The 16390-nt window shown below is 32.7% G+C and overlaps 2 protein-coding genes across 2 annotated transcripts; one reads left to right on the top strand and one right to left on the bottom strand.

The window, feature by feature from the left end:
• The first annotated feature begins 4491 nt into the window (after positions 1-4491).
• Positions 4492-8927, top strand: LOC109790873 (glycosyltransferase family protein 28). Its single transcript, XM_020350119.3, has 3 exons — positions 4492-4853; positions 5863-5962; positions 8440-8927. The coding sequence occupies exons 1-3, from the start codon at positions 4683-4685 to the stop codon at positions 8694-8696; spliced, it is 528 nt and encodes a 175-aa protein (XP_020205708.1). The 5' UTR covers positions 4492-4682; the 3' UTR covers positions 8697-8927.
• A 4721-nt stretch (positions 8928-13648) lies between these two features.
• Positions 13649-15797, bottom strand: LOC109794288 (UDP-glycosyltransferase 73C4). The gene has a single exon (XM_020353746.3). The coding sequence runs from the start codon at positions 15590-15592 to the stop codon at positions 14093-14095; it is 1500 nt and encodes a 499-aa protein (XP_020209335.2). The 5' UTR covers positions 15593-15797; the 3' UTR covers positions 13649-14092.
• Between the last annotated feature and the right edge of the window lie 593 nt (positions 15798-16390).

Below are 16390 nucleotides of genomic sequence, written 5' to 3'. Positions count from 1 at the left end.
CTTATCAATACATTGATCTTTAAATTCAACAATCGGATTAGAAAAATTAGGTCTATAGAGAGAGATATTATCATAACAAAACCGCTACTCAATGCGAAACTTTTCTTGAAAGCGGAACGAGCTGTTTTGATTTTGGAACGGGTCGTTTCAAGATTGGGAACGACCTTTCCAAGGTTGGGAATGGCTTTTTCGTGCCCTAGATTAGCTTTTTGAGTTTTCTGGGCCTTCCAGAGCTATCTTGGTCTGTTTAGGTGCTCTATTGGGCCGTTAGGGCTCGTACGTACTACTCTTTCCAGCTGTAGTACGAGGCCTCTAGAGAATTAGTTAACCATTGGATCATGCTAAAATTTTGTTGATATCTTCTCAATACATTGACCTTTAACTTCAACGGTCGGATTGTCAAAATTAGGTTTGTAGCGAGATATATTATAAAAACAAAAACGCTGCCCAAAACAAAGCTTTTCTAGTAAGGGGAACGAGCTATTATGATTTTGAAACAGGCCGTTCCGAGATTGGGAACGACCGTTCCAAGGTTGGGAACAACCTTTCCGTGCCCCATATTAATTTTTTTGAGTTTTTTGGGCCTCCTTGAATTATCTTAGTTCATTTGGGTGCTTTATTAGGCCCTCGAAAACTGTTTGTCCCATTCTAATAGTCTCTTGTCCTTAGTTCAAGTATCCTGGATGAAATTGGGTGTCTACACTCTTGAAGTTGCATCAAGGTCCCCTACTTCTATTGGCAATCAACCGGTACTTCAGTCTCTTTCCTTTCTAGACTCAAAGTGGGACTCAACCACCTACCTTCCAACCAAGGTGGTTTTTGTGAAATGGCAGGGTCTTTCTCCTGAAGATACTAGTTGGGAACAATGGGATGATCTTTGTTCTTCCTTTCACCTTGAGAATAAGGTGTCTTTTGCAGGACTGGGTAATGATAGAAATAGAGCCTCTCATGAATCATATGCCCATGATGGATACAATAGGCCCAAACAAATTACCAAGAAACTAGTTTATCTTAGAGACTTTGTGTGAATTCGTTAGCATATATGTGCCATGTGCCTACTGTTTTGTAACTACTAAAATCCAATTTTATTCCTTTTGTTAGATTCCATTTTCTATTACCTAGGGTTACGAATAGTCAATGATTTGGTGATTATAATCTGATATATATATTCTACCAATGATTGAATGAAGGAGGAAAAAGATTTACAAACAAATATTTTACAATTTTCATTTTCTAGCTTAGCTGTTGGAGGTTACCTTATCCTCGAATACAGGGAATTACATTCAACACCTATCAACTTGTCTATATGACTAACATGTCCAATCATCTAATTTGACAATTTCTATCTATAGAATAAGGTTTTGATTGAGAAGTGAATCTTCAAGGCCAATGTGAATAGGTAGCTATGTACGCTTTGATATGAGAACCTTTGTTTTATTCCTCAACTTTATATATATATATATATATAGAGGGAATATATTAAGTGAGAAAAAATTTATTATGAGAGATGAGATGGTTAAAATATAACCCTTAGATTAATCAAGTGAGAGAAAATTTGAGGTTTAATCAAGTGAGTGAGAGAAAATTAATTTAAGGATTATATTTTAACCCTCTCATCTCTCATAATAAATTCTCTCTCACTTGATATACTATATATATATATATATATATATATATATATATATATATATAAAGAGGGATTCGTTTACTCAAGAAGTAAGTCTACCTATATTTACTTCGTTCAATAACTCATGCTTTATATTAAATTTCAACGATTCAACCATTGAATTTAAAGTTCTTAATGCACATATCAAATCTATAAATTTTTTAAAAATTTGAAAATCGTTTGATACTTCATTTCATTAATTCAAATTGACGGATAATCATAAAAATACACCGTCAATTTGAATTAATAAAACAAAGTATCAAATGATTTTCAAATTTTTAAAAAAAATTTAAATTTAATCTATGCATTAAGAACTTTAAATTCAGCAGTTGAATCATTAAAATTTGATTTATAATATGAGTTATTAAACAAAATAAATCTAGATAACCTTATTCATGGAGGAAATAGATCTTCCTCTCTTTATATATATATATATATATATATATATATATATATTTGTAATGTGTATAATATATGGTATGTGATAAGGGTTGTGTTGTGTTACCCAGTATAAATTGTGATTGCTATGGTGCTAAATTGGGGCGGTGGTTGACTAATAAGTGGTTTCTTTTACGAAATGAGTGGAGAAATCATTGGTGTCAATGTTTATTTAGGGTCACTATGCTGCAGATTCTGTTTTAACCTAAGAAGGATTCTTTTCTTCTGTGAACCATATTAAGTGGAATGGAATTTATCAGTTTGGTTAACTGTAAAAAAAAGTATGTTCCAATTTGGGTTCTGTTTGTTGAGTGCATAAATTGCTTGAAATCCAAATATCACTTCAGGAGAGAATGATGCAGCCTTGTAAGTTACTGTGTCACATCCAAAGACTGGAATATGTCTCGATAAGATTAAAAAACAAATTGTGTTCAGCTGTCACTTTTTGGATTATAAGCTTGTTTTATTTTTTTAAAAAAATTAGTGTATCAATTTTTGGATTAAAAAAATGATTATAAGCTTGTTTTATTTTAATGATTACATGTTATTACATAATTTCCTCTCCCTTTTTTGAAGAACAGAATTCGAACCATTGGCAAAACTTGTGTTTTATTTATTTATTTTTTTTATTTTTTTTTATTTATAATTTTTTGGATCCACATATATTTACTTTCTCTTCATTGTTAATTATGTATTATTACTTAATAGAAAAAAAAAACTTTATTTCTGTTTTAGTGTCTTGTCTGTCAACCACCATGTCCATTGTATCGAACACGAATATTCTATATGGCTTTTTTTTCGTATGTTGTTGATAGTGTGTTATTATAGTATCAATTAATGTTATCGTGTTTATTGTTTTAATTTGTCACGTGAATCAAATGCATTCCCATTGATTGTTTTATTATTTTTAATCTCACTAAATTGAATCTATTCTTCTTTTTTTACAGAATATTATTTTTGTTTTCTATCATTACGTTTCATATGCACAATTATCAGGAAAATATTATTTGAAATAAAATTGAATTAATATGAAAAAGGGAGTGCAGATCAGTGATTTGAATTTTGTACACATATTAACAAAATCTAATACATTTCATCTTCATCATTATTTAACCCTTTTATATTTATTTTCTATCTTATTTATGATTTACTTAATATAATTCTTACAATAAATATATTTTGAAAAGTACAGGTGATGGAAGAGCATGGACCAAGAGTCCAACTACTAGAGCTATGGCCAGGAGATTACTAGAAGACATGACTGCTTCAGAGCTTAGTGGGCTCAATGGACTTGGTGGGCCTAGGGTGCTCTTCACTTGGGCTTTACTTGTTTAACACCATGTTTTATTGCAAATTCATAGAATAGGGATTTACTTTGTTTTGGTCTTGTATTTGACCATAGATTAGGTTTTGTACACTTTGGGCTTATAATTGGGCTTCATGGGTCTTTGGGCTTTTGACACCCAATATTGGGCTCATTCTCTTTCTTGTAATTTTTCTTATTCATTGTATTTCATTGACCATTGTATTTAGGTCATTAGTTTAGGATTTAAGGAAGATTATTAGTTTAAGTGAATTAGGCAAAACTAGGTTTAATTTAGTATGCATTTAAGTTGCATTTTGAGTCACATGGATGGCGCCACCTTGGTTGAACATGTGTGACTCAAATTCAACCCTAAATGCACACTAAATCAAACCTAAATACACTTAGCACTCATGGGATCCGGTCTTGCACATGTGTGTTAAGATTTGAATTCAAATTCAAAATTTGAATTCAAATCTTGGCGCCACATGTGAAGCTTCCACATTGGCGCCAAGTGTCTCCTAATTTCGGATGCATAAAAGGTTTCCTCCTCACACTTTGTATTCACTTTTGAACATAAGAAATTTCTGAACATTTTCAGCCAAATTTCCCTCAAGAGTCACCGAGAGATATTGCCTTCAAACCCTAGGAAAATTACCTTAGTTCCTACCTTTTGAAGTGAGCAATCCTTTGAGCCTTCAAGCTAGGATGCTTGGATACTTCCTTCTCTAGCCTAGGCTTCTTACTTCGTGTTCTTCATTCAAGCAAGCTCAATCCATTTGGTCCAAATCTCCTAGAAGAGGATCCTACACTTGGTGAAGTCAAGGAGTGGTTCAACTATTCACTTCTCCTAGCTTTGCCATCAACAGGTCTAAGAATTATTTGAGAGAAAAAAGAAATTAAAGAAAATGATAATTGAATAATTTCATATATCAGAAAAAGAGATGCGAGATGCATAGATAAAGGAGACGTGTAAATAATAAAAGCCTTTCGAAAATTTTCAACAAGAATTAGGCCCAATATGTGTAGCCCAATGGGCTTCCAGACCAACAAAAGAGAAAACTTAAAATCCATTTCTGTTCTCTAACAGCATGGTCACGCCGACACGGTGACAAAAAGGGTAGTTAGCGTATGGGTTTTAACACGACAGTTTTTGTTCATTGACATGCTCTGTTCAATTCAGTGATGAAATCAATTCTCTTGAATGCTAATTGCATTTTCTAATTTAGAGGGGAGACTATAATCGAATTGAATCGAGTGGTTGTAGGTAAATAAATGGGGAACGATGATAAGACAAAGAGAGTGGTTTTCGTGACAGTTGGGACAACATGTTTCGATGCTCTCGTGAGAGCCGTGGATTCCGACAACGTTAAACAAGCCTTGTTTGAAAAAGGCTACACCCACCTTCTCATCCAAATGGGTCGTGGATCCTATCTTCCCACTAAGGTACATTACCCTCTCATTTTTATTATTATTATTATTTTCTTTGTTTTCTCATAAAATGCTGCCTTCTTTGGTTGTGAATATCCATTTATGCTAATTGATTTTTAAAATCAATTTGGGCTCAATGAGCATGTGAAATTCTGATTTCAACATTTGCTGAATCAGCTTTCTATATGCCCGCATGAACAAAGTTTTAAGTTGCGTTGATCATCCATTTGGGTAAGGGTAAGGGTAAGGGTATGTCTGGATAAACTTCTTTGGGAGAGAAAAAAAAAGGAAAATCAAAATAAGTTTGTCCCATAAGCTAAAACTAGCTTATAGACCTTGGAGAAACTAAAAAGAGAAAGGTTATGCATGCCAATTTTAGTTTATGGAAAAATTTATTTCATTTTTTCTTTCTAATTTTCTTTCCGAGAAGTGCTTATGGGAAGTTTACTCAAAATAACTTAAAGCCTATTGGGGGTACAAGCCAGAAGTGTTTTTAAGAGTTTTTCTACTAAAAATAAATAACTATTTCCTGTAGAGAAGCCCTAAAGAAAAAATTCTAAACTTGTATCTGAGATAGGCTCTGAATTAAGCACTTATTATGTAAGTACCTATTGTATAAGTTGTTTTTATAATCAAAAGACAAAACAAGATTGTTTTCTACTAAATTACAAGCTACTTAATTAAGCTATCAATAGAGAACTTACTAAAATAAGCTGGAAGCAGCTTGAGAGATCACAAGTTCTCTCAAATACTTTCACAAGATAAATCTAAATAAATTGTTAAGAAGTTCTTCGAAACACACCCTATACTTGTTTAATAAACTCATTAACTTAACTGCTTGAAGAAACAAACTAATGTCTTGTAACTGTACATGCTACTGAGTTTAACTAACACCATAATGGAGGGAGATAACAGTATGGAGATTTTATTATTCTCTTTTTCTGTAGCAAATACTTCACTTTGTACCGAGTTTTTTATTCTTATTAATAATCTTTTTTTTTTTTTTTTTTTTTGGGAATTGTAGTCTGAAGGAGATGATGGCTTGTTGGCTGTAGACTACTTCACTTTTTCATCCAGTATTGCAGACCATCTCAGATCTGCGTCTCTCATCATTAGCCATGCAGGTATGCTTGTTACACCTTGTCTGTTGCATGCTTTTCTTCGCTTATTATTATGCAAGTCTATCTTGGTAATCTGTGTGTTACTTGGTCTTGGTGGCTGATACAGTTATATTGAATTCTGCTCTCCCATCCATGTGGATCTTTTAGCTGTCAGAATTAATGATTGTGTCAATGGTGTTTGGTTAAGTTTGAAGTTTGAATACCTTTTTCCCTTAAAACAAACTGATAGATTCAGGTTCAGAATATAGGGATCACAAAATAAAATAAGAAAATTTTATTGAACAGTGACTCTAGATCAATGGGTTAACAGTCGAGAAGAGGGAGAATGATATACCATGGTGTCTTCCCCAGGAACTTGCAAGCCTTTCTCAGTTTCTCCTTGAATAAACTAATCAACAAACTAGTAACTGCTTTGCCTTACATTTTCTGCCTATTTATAGATTGCTAACTCACAATTCATAAACTACGCCAGTTAGTAGTTGTGACAGATGTAAATAACTGAATTTGTTACATGTAATAGTAGGAGGCTAATATAAATAGGTAAAGGAGGGAAAATGGGAGTGAGGAAAACAGTTTGGAACTTGGTGGGAGAGATTCAGGCTCTCAGATTCCTGAGGCTTTTCAGTGTAAAACATATTCATCTTGTTTCTCAGAAACTTTCAATTGATTGAGTTTCTTACAGAAGGGTTAGGTAAATGCTTAGCAGCTGTTGACTTCCAACAATGCTTTCAATCTTATAGTGTCCATTGATATGATCAACAGTGCTTTGTTGCCATAAACTCCCAACTAGATCCATTGCTAGAAGCAAAAAGACCAAGCTATATTGAAGCATTGGGTTAGTGTCCTGAACCACTGAAATAAGTTCCACTGTGGTACCATTGTAGCTGGAGTAATAACATTAATTCTCTGAATGAGCAGCCTATCCACTTCAATGTTTAGTTTGAACATGCTGAACAGGATTATGAGTTATGCTAATTGCTGAGTTATTATCACAGTAGAGCGCATCATAGGTCCATCCCATTTAATCTTTAAATCTTCTAAGATAATTTTCAACCAAAAAAATTCACAAATACCTTTTGTCATCGTTTGAAATTCAGCTTCAATATTAGATTGATCTACAACATTTTTTTTACGTCTTCAAGTTACTATCTTTCCTCCAAGAAAGATGCAATAAGCTGTAGTGGATTTCCTATCAGTTGTTGACCCTGCATAGTCAGTATCAATGTAGGCTTCAAGAATTCTATTTCCATTTTTCTTATGTAAAATTCCTCTTCCTGGTGTTTCCTTATAGTGTGTTTGGATGAAGAATTTCAATGGAGTAATTCATTTATTTGAAAATTTTCAAATTCTTTGAGGTGAAATACCTTGTTTGGATGGAGAAATTTTAAAGAATTTGAAATTCAAGCATTTGTGAATCTCCTTGAAATAGTAGAATTTGAAATTCTCCAAAAAAAGTAAGAATTTGAAATTCCTCATATTTTTTCTTCTTATTTCATGTATATATCTTATCTCTTATCTCTTCATGTTCTTAATTATTGAATATTCAAAAATATTTTTAAAGTTATTAAATATTATCTAATATTAAATTTTAAAATTATTAAATATTTTAAAATTAGCTAATATTTATTTTTATAAAATTTAATTCAAAAATCTCAACATATAAATATATTTTTAAAATTAATTTTACTATAGTATAATCAAATTATTATATTCAACTTAACAATTTAAAATTTAAGAAATTTGAATTAACTTATCCAAATAAAATATTTTAAGAATGATAAAAATTGAAATTAAAGTAATTCAAATACCAAGAATTTAAAATTCCTTGAATTTGTAAAATCCTTCATCCAAACACACCAAATTTCTGTAAGTGGATTTTTCTTGGACAATGCACAAAGTGGCTAACCAAACTAATAACAAATGCAATATCCAAATGCAATATCCGGCCTTGTGTGAGGCAAATAAATTAATTTTCCAACCGTTTACATCTCTTTAACCACTGTTACTCCATTAGCTGCATTACTCAATTCAAGGATGTGTTCCTATTCCTAATTGTGTTGTCCATACCTGTACATTATTCAATGTCATTATTTCCTTCATTAGTCTCGAGACTTATAAAGGATGTGGCAAGTTTCAGAGTGAATGAAGGCAATTTGTTGTGTTTTATTCAAAATGGATCGTAGATGATGTTGGCAGGGATGTTTATTCCATTTCTATCCAGGTAGAAGGCATTGTGATTTTCCTTCACCAAATGCTTTTCAAATATGTTGCTCATAAAATCTTGTGGGAAATAATAAATTGAAAAGAACATGAATTTGGTACCATATTGTGAATAAAGTGGGAGGACGCCCATCACATATAAAAGGACAAAGTGTATATTTTAAAAGGAAACTTCAAGTAACCTCAGTTTTTGTTGTTAATTTGTTATTGTTTGGGGTTAGGGGTAGGTAACCAACCGGAACTATTATGAATTTCTGCAGGGTCAGGTAGCATATTTGAGACATTGCGACTAGGCAAACCTTTAATTGTGGTTGTAAATGAAGATTTGATGGATAATCATCAAAGTGAGCTAGCAGAGGAACTTGCTGATAGAAAACATCTGTATTGTGCTAGTCCTCAAACACTCCATCAAACTATAGGAGATATGGATTTAAGTTCTCTCCTTCCTTACTCCCCAGGTGATGCTACACCTGTGGCCAAGCATATAAACAGATTCCTTGGTTTTCCTGATGATTGATCTAAAATCTCTTTTTATCTTTAAATGTCTTTGAGGGATGATAATTTTGGTATTATTCAGATGCCCTTAATATTTTTAGTTTTAATGATGAATTGATGATCATATATCGATGCAAGCAATTTATAAGTGATACTTTACCACAGATAGATACATATATACACACATTGTACATTCAAATTGCGTGCTTAATGTTTAGCGAGTGAGATTGGCAATATGTCAAATTAAACATCATGCTTGAACATGTTTAGCTTTGTAGTCCTGACTTATTCACTACCATTTGAACTTGTACATTGAGAATAGTTGAATGCAGAGTCCGACAAACCATTATTTCACACAACTAATGGTTTGAAATTTGTAATTAAAAGCAACACTAATATTTGCTTATCGGTTGTTTTTTTCACATTGGTTCCACGTAACTTTTGTTTCTATTGGGAGCATGTTTGGAAAAGATTATTTCTCAATATTTCAATTTTTTAAGTTATTTGTAAAAAAAATTATATATTTAGGTTAGGACACCAGTTAAAATTTGTAAAAAAATTATTTCCCAAAAATGAAGTTGTATTCTCATGCATGTGAAAATTTAAAGTTTATGATTATTTTCAATAACTTTTTTTTCTCTTAAAGTTGATTTACTATGTAAAGGCTGATTTATTTATTGTATTGAATGTTTCAAGATCACTTTTGAGCTAACTTATCCAAATAAAAATCCATTTTGATTATAATTGATTATACATTTCACATTTCAACATAAAAATGCTTCGTACTAAGTGACATTTCGGGTATTCAATAAAATAGAGTTTTTATTCCGATTTTATCCTAACAAATAATCAAATTTATAGTGTCTGAGTATTGTATACATCAATTTTTAGTGAATCATTATGATTGACCTAGTAGTTTTGAAAGAGGAAGAAGGGAGGGTGGGAGAGAGTTGAGGTATGTACATAAAAGATTTAGGTTCGATCTCTATTGTTTTTGTTGTAATCTTTTCTATTTTATCCTAAACAAATAATCAATTTGATAGTGTCTAGTATTATATATATATATATATATATATATATATATATATATATATATATATATATATATATATATCAATTTTCAATGAATCATTAGGATCATTGGTACAGTAGTTGTTAAGAAGCGGGGGAGGGTGGGAGAGTTGAGAAAGTACATGAAGATTTAGATTCAATATTCAATTTTCATTGTCTCTATTGTAATATTTCCTACCGATTAAAAACTACATCAATTTTTAGCAACTATTAAAAATAATTTAATAAAATTGTTCTGCTAATTAAGTTATGTACTATTAATCAACCCCTTAAACATCAGTTATTTTAAAAGGAAGAGAATAGCATTCACTAAGTCACCACTTCCAATTATTATATTATTTATTAATATTTTTTCCACTTATTTTCAATTGAAATTTCAAAATTAGTGAATTATGCATGCATATTGCATAGTTGGGTTTTCTTTTTATTTTTTGGGGAAAAAACAGCACAGTTGATTGTTAGTCATAGCAAAAAGAGGAAAATGAGTGTTACACCCGTTAAAGGGGAAAAACTCAATAGACACCCTCTTTAAAAATTCAAGTGACTACAGTAATAAATTAAGAGAATTGGAAATTCAAATAAGAAAACAGGGATCATTAAAAAAAAGGGGGGGGGGGGTGTGATGAGCAAAGAAAGAAACAAAAGAGAGGAACCAGAACAACTCAATTTCAAGAAGAAAAAGCTTCTATTTAGAACCATCTTTGAAGCATTACATGAAAAGGAGACACTTTTAGAGTTGGCAAAAAAGAATTTTGCAGATAAAATTTATTACCGATAATAAATGAATAATTTAAATAAATATTTTAACATATGATTATCGATAATAAATAGATAGTTTAAATAGATATTTTAACATATGATGTAAAGGTAAGTTGAAAATCATGTTCATTTTATTATGATACCAATACTAATAAATGAAGATTATTGGTAAATGGAAATGATACATATAATATATATTTTGTTTAATTATGATACCCTTTAAGTTTTATCTTAATATTAATAAAATTAGAACGGTTTAAACTGTGTTAAAAAATATATAACGTTTTTATTTATTGATCAAAATAATGTATATTATAAGTAATTAAAATAAAACTTATTTATAGGATAAATAATATTATAATAACTTAAAAAAATTGTTTTTATTTTCCTTTCATGCGTATCTCTATATATATATATTCTTTGATGACATTCAAATGAAAATTGACTAATAGTTTTGTTTCATAGAAAGTATAGGATACTCTCACCATCCTATAATTAACATGGTAATCTACGGGTTCTTATTATAGTAAATTGAGTTATGATATTGTTATTTTATGAACATACTTCACTTTTGAGTCAAATTATTAAATTAAATGAAATTAATTTTTTAAAATACATATCATAAATTAAGTATAATTTTATTAAATCATACAATATAAAAAATAATATAATATTTTTATTAATTGAGAAAAATAATATTTCGGGAGTTATTCGTTCTGTCATTATTAGTAGAGTTGAAACATTTTATATTTTTATATTTTATTTAAAAATTTAAAAATAAAATAAAAATTGAAGTATATAATAAAAGGCGTTAAAAATTTGAGGATTTGAGTAGTTAGATGTGATTAACTTGTTTAAATGATTATACAAGTTGTTAATTTTAAATATAATTTTTATTTTGAAAGATTTAAGAATACGTCAAAAAAGTGAAGAAGGAAAATGGTTATAAATTGATGTATCCCTTCTACGTATAATAGATAACTATAACTATTATGGTGAAAAAAGAAAAGAAGATAGATATCATATAATATTCTGGATATCGCACGTGTAACAAATCGGTTTATAAAAAGATTAGAACTTAGAGCACCTCCGGCGGGAGGTGCTTGTTCCGTGTCTTAGTTGTAAGTAACGGTGCTTAGGAGAAATTCTCGTTGGAGTAAATCGTGGCAGCAACGGTTCTTAAATTTTTCTCTTTGTTGCTTGCAGAAGCAACGGTTCTTAACCCTGTCAAATTGAAAATGAAGAGATTTGATTGGATGAGCGTCATCCACGGTGGAACGGTTTTGCAAAAAAAAAAAACTGATAAAACTTCCCTCGCTCTTGGTCGACTCCCTCCGTTGGCCATGTTCTCAGAGCACATGCATGTCTGGAAACCTCTGCCGCGCGAACCCCCCTGACCGGAACCCCTCTGCTGCGCGGAAACCCCCACCGTACTCCCCAGTTGCGTGCGCGCAACCCCTGACCAACCCCGTCAGCCGTGAGCAAAAACCTCCGACTGGACCCCTTAGCCGCGCACGGAACCCCCTGACCGACCGGACCCCCCTGACCGACCGGACCCCCCAATCGCGTGCGCGGAACCCCGACCAGACCCCTCAGCCGCGCGCAACCCCCGACCAGAAACCCCGGCCGCGCGCGGAAACCCCCAACCGAACCCCCTCAGTCGCGCGCGCGCTCCCCCCCGACCAGCCCCCAGCCACCAGCCACCAGCCACGGCCAACGCCCACCAGCCACCAACAACAAGAGAGAATGAGAGACGAAAGAGAGATTGAGAGAGAAAAAAGAGAGCTTTATCTTATCAAAGTTGAGATTATAAAAAAAAAAAAAATTATAGTTGAAGTCTCAAGAAGAAATAGTACGTATTACAACATTCATTTATTTTAGAATATTATAAATATATTATTGAAATAGTTAGATATAATAAAATATAAAAAATATTATTATAAATATAATATATGTAGGTATAAATTTATTTTAAATATATTTAATTATACACAATTTTGAGTGTTGATTCTTCAACTTTTCATTAATTAAATTGTTAACATTGATATCATTTATTATATAATTTTGATAATTAAATATCAATTTTATAATTTTCATATTAAGTAGAAATATTAATCAAATGTCTAGCTCAACTGTTTTGAAAATTGGGCTTCTTAAATAAGTACCGAGATTTAACCACTAACTTAGATTAGAGTTTTGTGACTTTATCCCTATAGAGATTGACCTAGTGGGAATGAGTTATACTGGCTTCTTAGTATTCATGAGTTAATTTGCATTTCATTATCCAAGTTTACAATTTATTTCAAAAAAATTACTATTCACATTTATTATTGTAATTTTTTAGTATTTTTTTTATTAATAAATTTATTTTTATTATTATAATTTTTTGTATTTTTTATTATGTAATTTCTTTTTATTATTAAAATTTTTGATATATTTTTTATTATGTAATTTTTTTTATTATTGAAATATGAGTTGTAAAAAAATTGAGGTGTCAAAAAGTGTAGTATGAGTTGTAAAAAAGTAGGGGTGCTTATAAGGAATTTCCATTGGACAAAACTTGTAAAAATATAGTATGAGTTGCTTAAGAGTGATGTGGCACAGTGGGACCCATTTAAAGTGGTTGGGAGTTGCTTATAAGCAAGCAACTCCCACCGGAGATGCTCTTAGACACCGATAGGCATAGCACATCCAATCATGTTGATGAATCCTTTGCTACTCGCGTCCCTTTGGTTAGGCTCTTTGTTGCACACTGGTTGTGAATTGTTAAACTACTACATGTAACCTGAAATTTAAACCTTCAACCATTTTGACCCCACAAAAATACAAACCTAAGCCAGACGTATAATCCACTTTTGAATCAACAACATATACCTTTGGATAAATCAAAGTGAGACTAAATGAACTCTTGCTAAACAGAAAAAGTAGAAAATAGGATTTAGTATGCTTTCAAAATGTTTCAATTCAAAATGTTAAAATGCTCTAAGTTTTCTTCTCAAATCTCAATGTGATGATCCAATTCGTAATACTACTCAAACATTTTAGGATAATAGTTGATGAGCTTACTCACCGTGTGCCTGCACTGCATATACGCACTTACCTATCTTGCTTGTTCTACCTTCAAAAATACCTACTTAGACTGGAAAAATTGATGCAAGGAAGAAGAAAAATGAAAATTAACAAGGAAAGTAACCATAGATTTCTAGCCTAGTATGGTCTTTATCGGTGCATTTATCTGTTGATTCCTTTGTTTTGCTTGACAAAAAAAAAATCATGAGCAAAGCATATATATTCCAAGAAGCTCACAACTGCATCCACCTAACCATACAAGTTTCTGTGGATCTTAACAGTAGCTTACATACAACTCAGACTTAAACCGCAAGCCTCTCCTGACCCTCTAACGTGAGGTACACCATAGATGCCATGCCATATGGCATATCCTCCAACATTTATTACAAATAAAACCAAAAACAAGGAACTACTAACAATTTCCACCAAAACATAGAAACAATGCTTCCGATACCAAATATAAATGTGTTAAAGCAAAGGCTTCCCACAACACATAATGCATTTGGTCTCCATTGTGGATTAGCTTTTGTTTAGCAACTGGAATTGTGATATGTCATCAATCAGCATAGACATGTTGCAGTAAGAAGATCCATCTTTCTCCATTGCTTTCTTTGCCATGTCAGCATACTTTCTAGCACTTTCCCTTCTCTTTTCCTTTTCTTCACCTTCACCCATTACCTTCTCTATAGCCTCTTTAACATTGTTCCTATTCACTCTAACACACTCACCAAACTTATCTTCCTCTCCAAGATTAATAGCACTTTCAGCTCCCACACTTACACCAATCTCGGCCACTTGCACAGCTAACTTCTCATTGTAAAACTGATCATGATGAATAGGAAATGTGACCAAAGGCACACCAGCACAAATGGCTTCCAATGAGGAATTCCATCCACAATGTGTGAAGAATGCTCCTATAGCTCCATGTGACAATATCAACATCTGTGGCACCCAACCCCTAACCAAAACCCCTCTCTCTTTCACCCTCTCTTCAAATCTCTCTTCCAAAAACCACCTTTCCATTTCATCACTCCTATATGCTCCTCTCAGCACCCAAATGAATGGTCTATTTGTTGCTTCCAACCCCAAACCAATCTCCATCAATTGTTTAGGTGCCACACGGTTAAGGCTACCAAGGCAAGCATAAATCACCGACCTTTCAGGCCATGAATCAAGCCACTTCGCACAATCAACTTCACCATCTTTTGTGTTTCTTTTGCTACCTCTCTGAGCTTTGTCCAAGTCATCCTTGTTTGACAGTACCACAGGTCCAACACACCACACCTTACGCCCTGTGACCCTTTGATACTCCTTAACATACTCTTCTTCCAACTCTTCAAAACTATTCACCACTATCCCATATGCTTCTGCTTCAGCCACCCTCCGTTCCTCACGTAAAGCATTCAGCTTTTGGTCTGGGCCAGGCCCAAATTCCACAGGCAACTGAGATTTCTTCATTTCAATTCTGTGGGGTAATCCGGGGAAAATAAAGTTATCTGAATCAAAGACAGTTTCATGAACCTTAAAAGCATGCAAGTTGTGGCTGCACAAGAGGTTGATGCAACTAGTCCCATCAAATACTATTCTAGGGACCTTGAACTTGGTAGCTATATGAACAACACAAGGAAAGTACTTGTCAGATACAATGCAACATGGAAAGGGTGTTAGCTTTCCAATAAGCTCTTCTAGCTGATTTTGCAACATGCTTAAGGCTATGACAAACTTCTCCATGGCCATTACATCCATTGAAGGCAGAGATTCTAGGCTCTCACACCCCTTTGGAATTCCATCGGGGAATCTAACTAGTTGAATAACTTGAATTTGAATGGGTGAGCCAGATTGAATCTCTCTCTGGATGGTGGCACTGAATTGGAGGGCGTTGAGGGGTGTGGTGACTATGGTCACCTTCACATTGCGCCGTGCCATCAACTTTGCCATGTCTACTAGAGGAAGCATGTGACCAGGTGCCATGAAGGGGATGAACACAAAGTGAAGGTTGCATGGTGGCGTTGTGTCCATTGCAAGGTCTTGTGTTGTATCACGGGAAGAATGAAATTTTGAAGGCAATTCAGTTAAGTTTCAAGCTGAGATTTCTCACTGATTCTGAATTCAAGTGGAGGCTGCTTCCTTTGCATGCTGCATATGTACTACAGTTAGTGTAACATGCAACGACAAGAACAAAGTCTTGTCACATTAGATGAAGCAGGTTGTATAGACGGCATGGCACGATCTCATTCGTCTCACTTAAAAGACCCATTGCGTAGTGGTGAGTTCGGATCGTTGCTGAGATTTTGGATGGATTAAAATCGACCATTCAATCATGTCATCAATGACAAAGCATAAAGATAAATATAACCATTTGTTGCATTCATTATTATTAATTTTCTTAGAAATGCTGGCACACATTTTTCAATCTTCTCATTATTATTAGCTAGAAATTATTAGACATCACAATGATTTTGTTTCCTGATTCAATTACGGATCCTGTAAGATAATTGTGTCTAATTATATATCATGTGAGAGATATGTGGCATATAAAGGAATTAATAAATAAATAATTAAATAATTAAGAATTAAATTATAAATAAGTTTAATGAAATAATTTTTTAAAATAATTATTATTTGATGGGAATAGAAATTGTAAAGGATTATAAATATTTACTAAAGTGAAATAAGATCCCCTTCATGATAAAAAAAGTATTTTCTCAAATTCTAACCATCATAAAAAATAGAGAGAGTAGAAGGAAAGGTTAAAGGGAGTAAAGTTTTGGTTTTCCTCTTCTTTCAAGAAGATCAAAGTGTTGTGAGGTTCAAGGT

This window comes from Cajanus cajan, chromosome 1 (genome assembly GCF_000230855.2).
Source record: "Cajanus cajan strain Asha chromosome 1, NIPB_CcT2T_4, whole genome shotgun sequence".
Taxonomy (NCBI): Eukaryota; Viridiplantae; Streptophyta; class Magnoliopsida; order Fabales; family Fabaceae; genus Cajanus; species Cajanus cajan.
Note: the sequence above shows the minus strand (reverse complement) of the source record. Positions and strands in the feature narration are given on the sequence as shown.